The 15,478-nt window shown below is 39.2% G+C and overlaps 1 protein-coding gene across 3 annotated transcripts in view; it reads left to right on the top strand.

Annotated features, from left to right (window-relative positions):
• The first annotated feature begins 7,468 nt into the window (after positions 1-7,468).
• The window catches only part of LOC130913585 (calmodulin-regulated spectrin-associated protein 1-B-like), a 39,762-nt gene continuing 31,752 nt past the window's right edge, over positions 7,469-15,478 (top strand). For 2 of the 3 annotated variants that reach the window (XM_057832292.1, XM_057832291.1), the window contains exons 1-2: positions 7,469-7,927; positions 14,419-14,582. In XM_057832292.1, coding sequence (XP_057688275.1) covers positions 14,420-14,582 — 163 coding nt within the window. In that variant the 5' untranslated portion in view covers positions 7,469-7,927; position 14,419. The remainder of the gene's footprint in view (positions 7,928-14,418; positions 14,583-15,478) is intronic. The other variant, XM_057832293.1, reaches the window with a different exon arrangement.

Below are 15,478 nucleotides of genomic sequence, written 5' to 3'. Positions count from 1 at the left end.
ATGAAATGAACAAAAAAAAATTTTTTTATAATGGGTCAAAATTATTTTTCGAACAGATCATGTGAGTAGCACTTTTGACGGTCATTTGCTTTGCTTAGCCAAAACCACCCGAGGACCGAAGAGGCAAGATGGATATACGTAATTTTTTTCAAACCTAAGCTTTCAAAAGCGACAACTACTGAGCAAGAACCAAGGATTGAAAATGTGGACCAAGAAACACTAGAGACCACCGACAAAATGGTGAGCGGAGTTTCAAATTGCCCCACTAAAGACGCTGATTATACAACAGAGCCACCACCGGTGTCTTGCCAATGTAGTTACCCCCGTCAAAAATTGTGTCCCCTGGCTGCAGGAGCGCACACACACACATTAGTTAAGAGTTTAGTCGACTTAAACAATGAATTGAAGCCAGACAAGAACCACAGTTATATATTTTGTACATCGACGTTTATTAAACTGGAGAAACTCCATACAGGACTTGAATGACAGTAATAACAGTTATAGGTCATCCTACGAGTAAAACTGTGAAACATGGCCTTTTTTACATTCAGTATGTATGTTATGTTATACGACAGGAAAAAAAGTTTATTTTATGAATGTGCCATGTTTTAAAACCTCGTAGATAACTACATCACCAAAACATGGAAATCAAGCAAATCAGTGCAGCGCAGTGGCTCCGCCCAGGGAAAACAATTTTTGACTGGGGTAACTACATTGGCACGACACCGGCGCCATACCATATTCAATGGCGAAAAGTATAGTCTAAGCAGCCTGATTAGGAATTCCCCTCAAGAATGATACGAATCAAAAAACACTCATTTTTAACCTATTATTATAAATATTCTTGTAAGTTAATTTTTTTGCTGACACTGAGTTTAGAGGTCATGAACATGTTGTGCCCCCCCTGCCCCAAAAATCAAACTCCGCCTATGAATTTTGGGCCATTTAAGGTCATTTACCTCTTGATTTTCAGTTACTTCCTGCAGATTTTGGGGTATTTTATGGGTCACTTCCTGATTATTTTGAATTACAGAACAGAAAGTGACCTGGGAATCACCCGAATGAATAGACAGTGACTGAAACTCAACAGGAAATGACCTGTAAATGAACAGCAAGTGACCTGTAAATGCCCTGAAAATCGGACTTTTTTTTTTTTTTTTTTTTTTAAACATTTACACCTTTTTAAAACAATATCTCGATTCTTGGCAGGAGCATATCGATAACCTTTTGGGATACAAAGTATCACGATATATCACCATCTCAATATTTTGTCACACCCCTAATTATAACCATCCATTTACTACAATATTTTACTAAAACAAGGTCACAGCTGAAGTCAAGGGCGTAGTTTTGTACACTTTTTGCGGGACGTCAATAAAACCAAACAGATAGGGCGAACAGGGGTCAGGGCTACATTTCTCACGTGTATGCAGATGTATTTCCTTTGTAAAAAAGGAAAAATATATATATTTTCATGGGAGAAAGTCATTTTTCAAAATGGGGACCTTTGTAAAAAAGGAAAAATATATATATTTTCATGGGAGAAAGTCATTTTTCAAAATGGGGACGTTCCTCCTTGTTTCATATAAAGGAAGTTTACAGTGATTGTTTTTTGTGTTTTTTTGTGTGGGGGTGGGTGGGGGGATACTAATTCACCTATTCATGGAGCTACATGTTAGCCTACATTGTCCTTCACCACAAGAGTAATACATTGGCTTTAATTGGATGTCTCGTTTATCTTCTCCCTTATTTTCATCTCTAAAGTGCATCAGTGCGTTGAGCAATTATTGAAAAAAATCGAAATCGTGATTAATTAAACTTTTTACCTTGATTACAATTAAGATATGACTATCTGAAAAACTGCCTGGGCTGTAAATATTTTTTTAACATAAATAATTTAGAAAATAAATCAATACCTTCTAATTAATGTATAAATGCACCAATAGGTATTTGGTTTCAAAAGTGTAAAGTCACATCATGCTCTACCCTTCTTTCCTTCTAAACCAGACCGTTTACAAGAAGAAAAGCTGCAGCATTTGTATTTTTTTTTTGACTGTGAAGGAATTTGACCTTTTAGCCAGACCGCCGGAATCGCGCCAGCCGAACTGCCGGACCCTGCCCGGCGGGAATCCCACAATCCGGCCAGAAGGCCAAACTCCGCGCGTTCACCTTTGTCTTAACCCTTTGTACTGACTCAATTTTGAAAGGTTTAAAGTAGGCTCACCGAAAACAAGTTGGCAATTTATTAAGGTCGACAGCGATCAAAACGGCAAGGCGAACTAGAAACACTCAGGCGGGGAGGCAAGGTCACCGTATTACACGTCAATAAAATGTTCCTGACAAAAGATGACAACGCTTGGTTAAACATTAAGTCTTTTGAAGGCTCTCGCTGGGCGGGCCGTGGGCAGGAAGAAGGGTGTGTTTGGAATTGTTGTCTGTTTGTGGATTGGACAGGAGGATTCGGAAGTTACTTTTATCCGGGCAACGAGAGTTGTGGATTTTGCCACCTCAGCATCAAAGGAACTCTTGGAGTCTTGTCAGTTGTGTTATCAGTTGGATATCGGACTTTCTGTGGTTCTCCTTGTGTTGAGAAAGAGTGTCCCGCCATTTTTTCTGGACTGTCCGGGAGAACTGATTGCGAGAGTTCAATCAATCTTGCTCATGATGCACACATTGGGCTTCCGTGATTAGAAGGTGTCGTGTATCTTTTATGACCTATATTCTGCTTGTTTTCCTTAAACTATGGTATAAGTGCTATTTATTTTATATTGGGTGTGTTACAGTAAGACAGTAAAACAGTAAAAACGAGAAACGATACTATTCCCTGATTAATTATATTAAGTGTGTTAGAGTAATGCAAACAGTTAGACAATGCCTACGAGAAAAGGTACTATATCCTTCAACTGTCAAAACTTTCCTATGAAACATAGAATGGTACCATTCTCTCTCAGTAGCTTCTTGCTCACGTTTTGCTGGTTCTATAGTTTCGAGCAGAGTTCATTTCATTTCACACAGTTTAATTAACGTTAAGAGTAGAATAAATATAAAAGAAGGACACTTCCCTCGAAGCAGCTTATTATTTGAGTTTTGAAGGTTAACAAGTTCACACAGTTTAATGTTATGCTAATGCTAATGCAGGTCGGACATTCAGCAGCAAAATTAAGGGCGTGTTCACCATTTCCACGACATTGATGTGTTTTTACATCACTTACAGTGTCTACTGCTGCTAGCGGAAAAAAAGATATTCCCCCTCTTCGAAGGGGGCGGAGGAAACGGCATGTTGACATGTATTTCTGTCAAGGTTGTGTTTGGGTGTGTGTGTGTGTGAGATGGGTGGGGGGATCATCAGCCATTCAAACGTGCATTTAAGGGGGACATTAAGCAAGTGAAAAGGGGTAAATGTAGGTCTGAAAATAATTCACTTAATAACGGTAGGGTCAATTCTATCTTAACAATATATGGGAAGATAATCTAAATTACCTATATTACAGAACTCATTATATAATGCACATAAGGTTGCTTAAAAGTTGGTGGGGACAATTTGAGCATCCTGAAAAGTTGGTAGTGTTATGTCCTTACCATCCCTATGCAAACCTACGCCCTTGGCTGAAGTGGAGCCAACCACAAAACATTTGTTGAAAAATTGTGACGGTAGCTTTGCTGTGATGGTTGGCATATGAGGTCATTTCCTGGTGATTTTGAGGCAATTTGGGGTCAGTGGAATGGACTTCATGGCCTTTGTTGGCTAGGTTGTTTAATTCTATCTGTCGCCTACCTGTCCTGCAAATTGAAACGAGATGGTCATATTGCTTTCTGCAAACACTTTCCTGTTTACTTGTTACTGCATGTTTTTATTTATTTTTTTAATCTCTTCACATTATCTCCACGTTTCACATTCTGATGTGATAAGTTTCACTTTTGCAATGGGGGAAAAAAACTAATTAGCATCCTTGTTTAGTTTTTTAATCTAAATAACCCTTAACCCTTCCAAAATACTGAAAAAAATAAAGTGTTGTAACCCCTTTCATGCACGAATTATGACTAGTTTTTATCTTAAATCTGTTAAATACATTCATATAGGACAGGGGTCTCAAACTTATGGCCCACGGGACAATATTTTGCGGTCTCCATTTAACACAATTGTTGTATTAGTGTTAACCACATGTATTTTGCGACAGGCAAAAACAAGAAACAAAATAAAGAATAAAAAAATAAAACATTTATATATAATTTTAAATTTAAAAAAATGAATGCATTGAAGGAAAAAATGTTTTATTTAATTTAGGGCTGAACAATATTGGAAAAAACTGACATTGCGACTTTTTGTGGGTTTGTGATATATTGTGATATATATTGCGATATTAAAACTAGAAGAATTTTCACCAGATAACTTGAATAGCTCTGTTTGGGAAGACTTTGGTTGGACTCACTATGACCACAGCCACTGGCCTTACCTGGAAGTAATTTTACTTCTTTTAGCGCAGGGGTCGCCAACCCAAAATGTTGAAAGTGCCAAATTGGAGTAAAAAAACAAATATGTCTGGAGAAGCAAAAAATTTAAAGCCTTATATAAGGCAACACATGCCGTATGTATATTATATATATTAGTTATATTAGCCTACTATCAAAATGACTAAATTAGGTACAAATACAGCCTTCATGATTATCATATTTTCTGTACTATAACGCGCACCTGAACTCTTTCTTTCTCAAAAGCCAACAGTGCGACTTATAATCCGTTGTGCCTTATATTTAGATCAATATTAATCATGGCATGACATTCGTCTAGCTCAGCTCCATCTTGTGGATGCATCACGCAACGCCTACCACTACTACTACGACTACTGCGCCTTGTAATGCAGTGCGCTCTATACATGAAAACAGTTTTAAAATAGGCCATTCATTGATACTCCGATGCGCCTTATAGTGCAGAAAATTCGGTAATCATGAAGGCTGTATTTTTACCTAATTTAGTCATTTTGATAGTAGGCTAATATAGCTAATATGTATGCCGGAAAACACTCAGGTGACTTGAAGTTCCGCTCAGAGACCCCCAATTTGGCCAAATTTCACAATTGTCAGATTGTCTAACCCACTGCATCAATCTATCTCTGCTCTCTGGAGTTGTGCCCCAAATCGCAAAAATTGCACAAATCATACCAATCTTTAAATCTGGGAATAAAAATGATCTGAGCAATTACCGGCCAATATCAATTCTGCCTACTCTCTCCAAGGTTCTAGAAAGAGTAGTCCATAACAAACTCAATAACTATCTAGACAAACAAAAAATGATGTTTACATCATTGTCCCATCACAATATGGATTCAGAAAAGAAAATACTACATATATGGCAGTACTTGACTTAACAGAAAAAGTCTATGATGCAATCGACAAAGGTGACTTTGGAGTTGGCATTTTTTTAGACCTATCCAAAGCATTTGACACCATTAACACTGACATACTCATCAACAAACTGCAGCATTATGGGATTAGAGGCCTAGCACTAGACTGGTTCCGTAGTTATCTGTCTGGACGACATCAGTATGTCAACATTAACAATTCTAAATCATCACACAAACTCATCAAACATGGAGTCCCCCAGGGCTCCATCTTAGGGCTGCTCCTCTTCAACCTGTACATTAATGATTTTGTTAATTCCACGTCCGTTTTACATAAGGTAATATTTGCTGATGATACAAATTTGTTTTTTCCCATAAAAATCCAACTGCACTTGAGCAAATCATAAATAGTGAATAGTGAAAATAGACACATGGTTAAAATGTAATAAACTATCTCTAAATATCAATAAAACAAATTACATTGTGTTTCGCTCCCATAAAAAACAAACCACTAAACAAATCTGCCTAAAAATAAACGGCGAAAACATTGAAAGGGTAGACTCCACAAAATTTTTGGGAGTCCATATTGATGAGTTCCTCAATTTTAGAAAACATATTGATGATCTTACAAATACACTGTCAAAATATGCTGCTCTTTTCTTTAAACTGAGACCACTCTCTGCACTTCTCATTTTGCATAAATCTTTATTTGAACCACACCTACAATACTGTAATGTCATATGGTGCAACACATATCCAATTTATTTGAAAAAGCTTGAAATACTACAGAAAAAAGTTGTACGTGCCCTAACATGGTCAGAGTTTAATGCTCCAACTAAAATAATTTTTCACCGCCACCACCTCCTGAGGCTTAAAGACCACAACTATTACCAAAATGCTTGTGTAATGTATCAGATTATCTATAGACTAAACTATAAATTAGGTGACTTCATCCCAGTCTGTACTCCTCAACACACATATACTACCAGAAGAAAACATCAAATCACAGGGAAAAAACGAAGGCTAAAGTGTACAAGCTTTAGCATTGTGTGCAAAGGACCACAGATTCGGAATGAACTGGATGAAACACTTAAAATGTCACACTCCATCTCCATCTTTAAGAAAAAACTCAAAACTCATCTCCTGGCAATGTATGTGTAGTATGCTGATTCTTTGAATAACACTACTCGTGTCTCTTATCAAATCCAATGTAACCAAAATTTTGAAATTGTCCACAGTTTATTGTATGTGTGTGTGTGTGTGTGTGTGCGTGTGTGTGTATGTGTGTGTTATCTAACTGGGCCCCTGCTAAAAGCTTTGAATAGCTTCTTTGGAGTGTCCTATTCGACCATCTTAACATGTGAACTGCTAGCGTATGATCATGTATTGTATTTGATGATGTGCGAATAAACTGAAACTGATATGCATGTGTGATACATCATTGGAAAGCTTAAAATCTCAATTTTCTGGGGGAAGAAAATTTTTGAACGGGAGGGCATTTAAAAAAAAAAAAAAAAAAAAAAAATCTAAACAGCAAAATCCTATCTGGAAGTGAGAGCACCCGGGAGCAGAATTACAGACGTCATGACTTTAACAAGATATTATCGCGTACTTACCTTGTTTCGATCCAAAAACTCCATGTAGCATGTTTATTTTCTGCAGTAAATTCTATAGAGAATGACGCACCACGTGACTACGCTGTTGTATGATGCCGTCTCAAGTTGAACTTCATTACAATATTAATGAATTAGAAGAATGTTTGTGTCACGTTGTTCCTCCTACATATATTCCCCCCTATCTTTTTCCATTTTCAAACATTTTTTAAAAAGCTCTAGGGAGCCACTAGGGCAATGCTGAAGAGCCGAATGCGGCTCTAGAGCCACGGGTTGCTGACGCCCGTTTTAACGAGTGCGGATGTCAAATTATCACATCAAAACGTGAAATGTATGACGTTTGTATCGAGGATTTTGTTATGCAACATTTTTTTTCTGGTCTAATATCAATATGCTTGCGTGAAAAAAACTGACTACATGGAAAATGGTAAACAACAAGAGCACGAGCGCATGTATGCGGAATCAAACGCGTCAGTCAGTGAAGTAATCGCGCATGCGCAGTAGTTCCAATTATAACAATTTTTTTTTTTTCGGTAGCAGAGCGCGAACGCCCTGCTGCTTCATTTCAGCCTGCTTGCGTTTCTCCGTTGCTTTACACCAGTCTTCAAGTTAGATGATTGCAAATTGACTAGCATGCGGCATTCTTTACTTAAATTGATTAATATTTCCAACACTCAGAAATCCTTCTAAGTCGTGCCTCAGTTTTTTTTTTTCTGCTTTGCGATTTTTCGCTCTTGTTGGACATTTTCTTTTTTAAACCGCGGAGTCGTTGTCAATAAGGCCGCGAATGGGGTGTTGTTGCTGGGAGACCGTTCGAACTCGCCTCCCCCGCTAGCAGCATTAGCTGGCGGCTAAGATGTGCGGCAGGCGGCGGGGTATTTTCAACGCAGCGGCCCACTGGAAAGAGATAATGCTTCTCGGTTGATTATTTACTCCTGTTGGACCAAAGGGTGACTTGGATCTACACGTTATCAGGTAAATTCAGCCTACATTTTGGAGTGGGGTACACGCTAAGGAGCCAGTGTTCTGGTTTGCTGGGTTAGCTTTCGGCGCATTTGCTTACCTGTTCAGCTAATTATGTTTAGCTAATTACTGTACGTCGTCATTTGACGATCCACACCCGATTTTCACAATTCTTGTGTTATCAGACGCAAGTAGGTATAACTGTATTGGTTCGGTAGCAATGACTGGTTAAGCTAACACTGGGCCGATAATAGTAGCCATTAGTCGGGTTGAATTAAACATTTCAGGTAATGGAAAATGGTTAAGGACAACTTTTGGAAATTGCTATGATGGTAATATTACCTACCTTAGAATGGGGCCTTTGCACTTATTCAATTAAAAAAAAAAAAAAAAACCTTCACGGTATCACGTTGTTTCAAATCGGCAGTAGTAACTACTCGCTAGTAGATCAATGAACTCTGGGCTCTGTTGCAGTGGTTTTCAAAGTTTTTACACTCAGTACTAACTAAAATAATGCTTGGGTCGCCAAGTACCACTACCATGAGCTATATGAAAGCGCAGGAGTGATTAAAATCAAAGTATACAAAGTATATTGGAGTCTAATTAACCCTTTATAGCAGTGGTCTTCAACCTTTTTTGCACCACGGACCGGTGTGACATGGGACTTTTATCACGGACCGACAATGTGTGGTAGAAAATGAGAGTAAATATAAAATAACACGACGGGGCTAAAAACGAACGAAAGGGGCAGAGAAAATGTAACTCGCCATACGCTGAATTAACCTTTTTTAACAGCGGCCTCTCCTAAAACTTGGTCGCAGGCATAATGAATTCTTCACTAATCTTGGAAGGTTTCTTGGCTTTAGCAAAACAGTACGCTTTGCCGCGAGGTATGATACTCAGGGCATTTGCATTTGTTGCCTTGTTTGCTAGCTTTTAGCATATTATGCAGAATGGTCTTGGTTGTAGGCTCCTCTTGTGGCTCAGCAAGCGGCCTTTTCCCCTTAAAAAGCAGTCCAAAGACCTCACCGCCCGCAGCACACACCCAACAGCAGCTAACGTTACTGTTTACATTGACTGACGCTGGGCTGCTATAGGTGTGCAAACACCCCAGTAATGGCAGCCAACCGCTAGAGGGCGGCATACACAAATCTCTCCTCGGAGTAGTCAATAGGTGTGCGAACTCCCCAGTAATGGAGATCAACTACTAGAGGGTGACGTACACAAATCTCAGGCCAGATTATGGTTGTTAACAAATTATTCATTATAGAGCTGAAACGAATACTCGAGTAACTAGAGTTTAAAAACTGATGCGAGTAGTATTATTGACCTCGAGGAATCATTTAATTTTGCCAGCTCTAAGAATCACATTTTGTTCAGACTACTTTTAATGCGGGACAACACGCTGACGTCACGTGCGGAGAGGAAGAAGCAAGAATACCTGACTGCAGCCTACAGCCGCTACAAACAATGCCGACGTTGCTAAAACCTACGCCCGCATGATGCTATGGTGATAGCAGGTAGCATCTGATGCATCTCATAGATACTGTAACACACGTATATAGAACTAGATGCGAAATGACAGACTCGGCGGCGTTAGTAAATAGCCTGTCGATGCGTGGCTAACGTGTCTTACATACAGGCTTTATTCAGCAGGTATCATAGATTTATTTTGAACACTCAAAACTCAAAATCCTTTTATCAGGACTTACAGTTTAGACTAAATTAAAACTTAACTAGAACTTCAAAATAAATTGACACAAATGAAAATTCAATTGAAACACGTGGATAAAACACTTTACTTTTAAGTGATGGGTCCTATCACGCGTAATGACATTTTTAGGTACGAAATAATTTTTTTTTTTTAATAAGATCTAGAAGTTTTTTGAGTGAAAGCAGTAAATTAGTTTTTTTTTTTTTTTCCTAGTCACATCGGTGATGCAATTGTTGGCAGTTTTCAACAATGAACTGGTACATTGAAAATAAAGACATTGATTGACTGAAAATGGTTCAATAATAGATGATATGTATTGTTTTCTCATGTATATTTATAATTGCCCTTTACCTAAAAAAAATGTTTCATCCAATTACTCGATTTATTCATAGAATTTTCAGTCGAATACTTGATTACTAAAATATTCGAAAGCTGCAGCCCTAATTTATTATTTCTCTGCGGCTCTGTAGCAAATGCGCCACAGACCGGTACCGATCCACGGCCCGGTGGTTTGTGATAACTGCTTTATAGAACAAATGAAAAGTGGACATCATGTCTTAATTATTATATATACAGTATACAGTATATACAGTGGTACTTCGACATACGATGGCTTCGACACACATCTTTTCGACAGCCGACGTGAAATTTGACTCACCATTTGTTTTTACATTCGACGACATGCTCGATATACGACATGACAGCGTCGCAGACAGACACACTGCAGATTTTCTTGTGAGAGAAATCGACAAAGGTTCCAAGAAGGTTAGTACAGGTGGTGAAAAAAAGAAAAAAATGTTTACCATTGAAATGAAGATGGAAATGATAGAAAAATGTGAGCATTGGGTGCGCATCCGTGAACTGGCTCAACAATACGGCTGTAGAAGGTCTCCGATCTGGACGGTCCTCCACTGACCTCCGTTCGCCAGTCGTTATAAGTAAGGTCAATTATAGACAAGACAATTATTGTGGTAACTTCGCCAAAGAAATCGCCAGCTTCGTCAGTTTTTTATCATTTATTTCAGGACTTGTGCAACACAATATGCCTACTGTCCGACGCAGTTGATTGCAACCAGAAAACATTAAAAGAGAAAGTAAAATCTTCAGCACCTTTCTCTCTGTCACGTCAGCCACGTGTTCATGTACAGCACGCAAAACACGTCCGCCACATTAGAACCTGATTCGTTAAATTATTACAGGAATTATTATTATTATTGTATTATTCTGGTTTTTATTAATAATTTATTTGTTTTGCTCTGTGTAATTCCCATTTGTAATAGCAGCAGTATTCATTAAGGATCTAGTGTAGGTTTTCGGGCTGTGGAACGAATTAACAGAATTATAATGTATTCTAATGGGAAAATCCTGCTCGACATACGACCATTTCGACTTACAAACAAGGTCCCGGAACGAATTAACGTCGTATGTGGAGGTACCACTGTATATAATTAATGAATAATTAAAATGCTAAATTATAAAAAAGATTAATAAAATCAAAATTAATTAAATTAAAAGGACGACTGCCCACTGTCGAAGTGCCCTTGGGCAAGGCACTTAACCCAAATTTGCCTCCAATGGGTTGGCAGCACCTTGCATGGCAGCAGCACCTTTGGTGTGTGAATGTGTGTGCGTGAAAGGGTAAATGTGTGTTAATGTAAAGCGCTTTGGGCATGGTAACCATGTGTTTTTCGAAATTTCTGAGTTCGCAGTGAGTCGGCAACAGGCACACTTTTGCGAAATATACGATGTTTATTGATTAGAAAATGCAGAATAAATGAGATTTATTGATTACAATCCCAGAAGAGCAAGCAAACAAATATCAAAACAAGCATAACAAGTGGTAACGATGACGTTAGATCTAGTTGTCAATCCCAGAATCCCCGCGCTACCGTTACAGCACAACAAGATGTTCCTTAGCAATGAAAATCGCTTACCGTGACAAATGAGCGGGGAGCCAACGCTCCGGTAAAGCGGCGAAGGAACAAAGCCGAACGATCCGTACGTGATCCTCCAGCGGACTTCACAGGTCACCCGGAAATGTCCGGTTCTTGTAGGAACACGCCCCGTGGGGGCGGGGACGGCCAACCCCCGCCCCCAGGCGGCGCACACCTTGCCCAATGACAAATATTAAAGCTACTTTTGTTTCGGCCCCTTGAAAAAGGGCTTCTCACATGGTCAACAAGTTGTGCCATCCTGGTAACAGATGTTCTGTCCTCGCGGTAAATATTATGGGTGCAAAACAAGTTATCTTGTGAGATTCCCTCCCAACTATGGAACCCAAGTGTGTAAAAAAACAATACTATGGTGCAAATTGCAAAACAAGTTATCTCGTGAGATTCCCTCCTAACTATGGAACCGAAGGTGAAAAACAATAACAGGCGTCGAAGTTGCAGAGTAAACAAGGAGAAGTTGTTACAATCTAGGTCACAGAGGCAATCATTCATCATTAAGGCATAATGTGCTAATGTTAAGGCATCACATATATTTTCCCCCACCACCATGTAGATAAGACGCTATATAAGAACTGTCCATTTACCATTTAAAAGGAGTAAAACTGAAGTACAACACTGTCAAGTTGATTAAAAAAATATATTTCATAGTATTTAAAGGGTGCGTGTCACATATTTTTCAGCCATATACAGTGGGGCAAATAAGTATTTAGTCAACCTCTAATTGTGCAAGTTCTCCCACTTGAAAATATTAGAGAGGCCTGTCATAGTCAACATGGGTAAACCTCAACCATGAGACAGAATATGGAAAAAAAAACAGAAAATCACATCGTTTGATTTTTAAAGAATTTATTTGCAAATCATGGTGGAAAATAAGTATTTGGTCAATACCAAAAGTTCATCTCAATACTTTGTTATGTACCCTTTGTTGGCAATAACAGAGGCCAAACGTTTTTTGTAACTCTTCACAAGCTTTTCACACCCTGTTGCTGGTATTTTGGCCCATTCCTCGATGCAGCCCTCCTCTAAAGCAGTGATGTTTTGGGGCTGTCGTTGGGCAACACGGACTTTCAACTCCCTCCACAGATTTTCTATGGGGTTGAGATCTGGAGACTGGCTAGGCCACTCCAGGACCTTGAAATGCTTCTTACGAAGCCACACCTTTGTTGCCCTGGCTGTGTGTTTGGGATCATTGTCATGCTGAAAGACCCATCCACGTCTCATCTCAGTGCCCTTGCTGATGGAAGGAGATTTTCACTCAAAATCTCTCGATACATGGCCCCATTCATTCTTTCCTTTACACAGATCAGTCGTCCTGGTCCCTTTGCAGGAAAACAGCCCCAAAGCATGATGTTTCCACCCCCATGCTTCACAGTGGGTATGGTGTTCTTCGGATGCAATTCAGTATTCTTTCTCCTCCTCCAAACACGAGAACCTGTGTTTCTACCAAAAAGTTCTATTTTGGTTTCATCTGACCATAACACATTCTCCCAGTCCTCTTGTGGACCATCCAAATGCTATCTAGCGAACAGCAGACGGGCCTGGACGTGTACTTTCTTCAGCAGGGGAACACGTCTGGCAGTGCAGGATTTGAGTCCCTGGCGGCGCATTGTGTTACTGATAGTAGCCTTTGTTACTGTGGTCCCAGCTCTCTGTAGGTCATTCACTAGGTCCCCCCGTGTGGTTCTGGGATTTTTGCTCACTGTTCTTGTTGTCATTTTGACGCCACGGGTTGAGATCTTGCATGGAGCCCTAGATCGAGGGAGATTATCAGTGGTCTTGTATGTCTTCCATTTTCTAATAATTACTCCCACAGTTGATTTCTTTACACCAAGCGTTTTACTTATTACAGATTCAGTCTTCCCAGCCTGGTGCAGGTTTACAATTTTGTCTCTGGTGTCCTTCGACAGCTCTTTGGTCTTGGCCATAGTGGAGTTTGGAGTGTGACTGACTGAAGTTGTGGACAGGTGTGACAGTGTTTTATACCGATAATGAGTTAAAACAGGTGCCATTAATACAGGTAACGAGTGGAGCCTCGTTAGACCTCGTTAGAAGAAGTTATACCTCTTTGACAGCCAGAAATCTTGCTTGTTTGTAGGTGACCAAATACTTATTTTCCACTCTAATTTGGAAATCTTTAAAAATCAAACAATGTGATTTCCTGTTTTTTTTCCCCACATTCTGTCTCTCACGGTTGACGTTTACCCATGTTGACAATTACAGGCCTCTCTAAGCTTTTCAAGTAGGAGAACTTGCACAGTTGGTGTTCGACTAAATACTTATTTGCCCCACTGTACTATTATACTAACTTGCATTCAAGTAACAATTTTACCATGAGTTGATTTGTGAAAGCTGTGCTTCCGGGATTAGGAGACGAACAGTTCACCCGTCAGAGTAGATGAAGGGGTGCTAGGTAGGTATGACCAGGGAGATATTCGACAATTTCTGAAACATAAGTGAATGCCATGGTTCAGAAAACCACTCAGAATTAGTTTTTAACCGGGGAATGACCATATAACATGATTAAAAGGTAAAAAGTGTAAACATTTTCATGTCACACCTCTTTAACTCATTACCTGCCATTGAGGACAATGGATGTCCAATTCATTTAAATTTCGAGGACTGGCTGTGAATGTACAAGTTTCAGTGCCATTGACAGCGCTAGACATCCAATTCATTTTGACTTTGAGGGCTGGAAGTGATCATTCACAGCCAGAGTTAAATGAGGGTTCAATATGATAGTTAATGGATGTGTTTTGATGAATTACACATAGCAATTCACAAGCATGTTTTCTTCCACTTTGAAATAATTGTAATACTTTGTCCTCTTTTTCGAAAAGGATGGATGTCGATTTGTGTGCGGGGGACAGCACGAGGAGGAAAGTGGACCTGACCGGGTCTGCAGAAGGCACCATGGATGTTATACCCTTGGAGATGTATGACTCTGCAAGAGCTAAAATAGCGGCCAACCTGCGGTGGCTATTTGCTAAGGCATATGGCATTGGTGAGTGATTAAATATACATCCGTGCAACATACTGTAATTGGCATGTGGATTGTGTTGTTACTTGGCTACATTTCTAGTCGGTGAATCATCATTCTTTCCTCACAGGCTTTCAATTCCATTTTAATAGACTGAATGACAGAAATGACTTTCACTATTATTGCTGGAGTAGCGTCACTTTAGTTTGAGAATATACGGTATGACAGCTGTTTAGTTTAAAGTCATACATTTTTTATGCCCGTGTGCTACCATTGGACCAATTGGAATGCTCTTCTTAAGACTCTCGCAGTCAGCAGAATATGTTATTGAAACATTGGCAGCAAGAATCCAAGGAAAAGAAGTAGTCGTGCACTCAAGCCAATGCTATTTCTTTCTTAAATATTCTCTTTTATTGCTTACATTGACCCATTAAAACTTGTAAGTTGGCCAGTGGAATTTCAATCAGATCGGGTTAAGGATTAGGTAACAGTTGGACTTTTGTACAAGTTAATTAAATTGAAAAAAAAAAAAAAATCCATGTGCAAAATCTGCTGCCCTACTATCCTGGCTGTCCCATTAACACAAAATGTCAATACAATGCAGTCATTGCCTGAACAATGTGTCTTTTTACAGAGTGGAAAGGCGACATATTCTTAGCAGCTGGCTTGTTAATTTTTAATCATCTGCTTTGTTATGATTTTGAAAAATAAACCTATTGTAAGAATGAATTGGTCTTTTTCAGAGTCATTGTTGACATAACATAGCCACTCATTAACTAACTTTTTTCTTGACTGCAACTAAGGCAGATTTCTCCGTCAACAGCAGACTACAAAATTAGAAGGATTAACGTCCAGCTATGTAGTCATGACATACTGTGTATAGTTATTGTTCCACTCCAGGAACACCTTCCCTTTTGTCT

This window comes from Corythoichthys intestinalis, chromosome 3, assembly GCF_030265065.1.
Source record: "Corythoichthys intestinalis isolate RoL2023-P3 chromosome 3, ASM3026506v1, whole genome shotgun sequence".
In the NCBI taxonomy this organism is placed as follows: domain Eukaryota; kingdom Metazoa; phylum Chordata; class Actinopteri; order Syngnathiformes; family Syngnathidae; genus Corythoichthys; species Corythoichthys intestinalis.
This window is presented reverse-complemented; position numbering and strand designations above follow the sequence as displayed.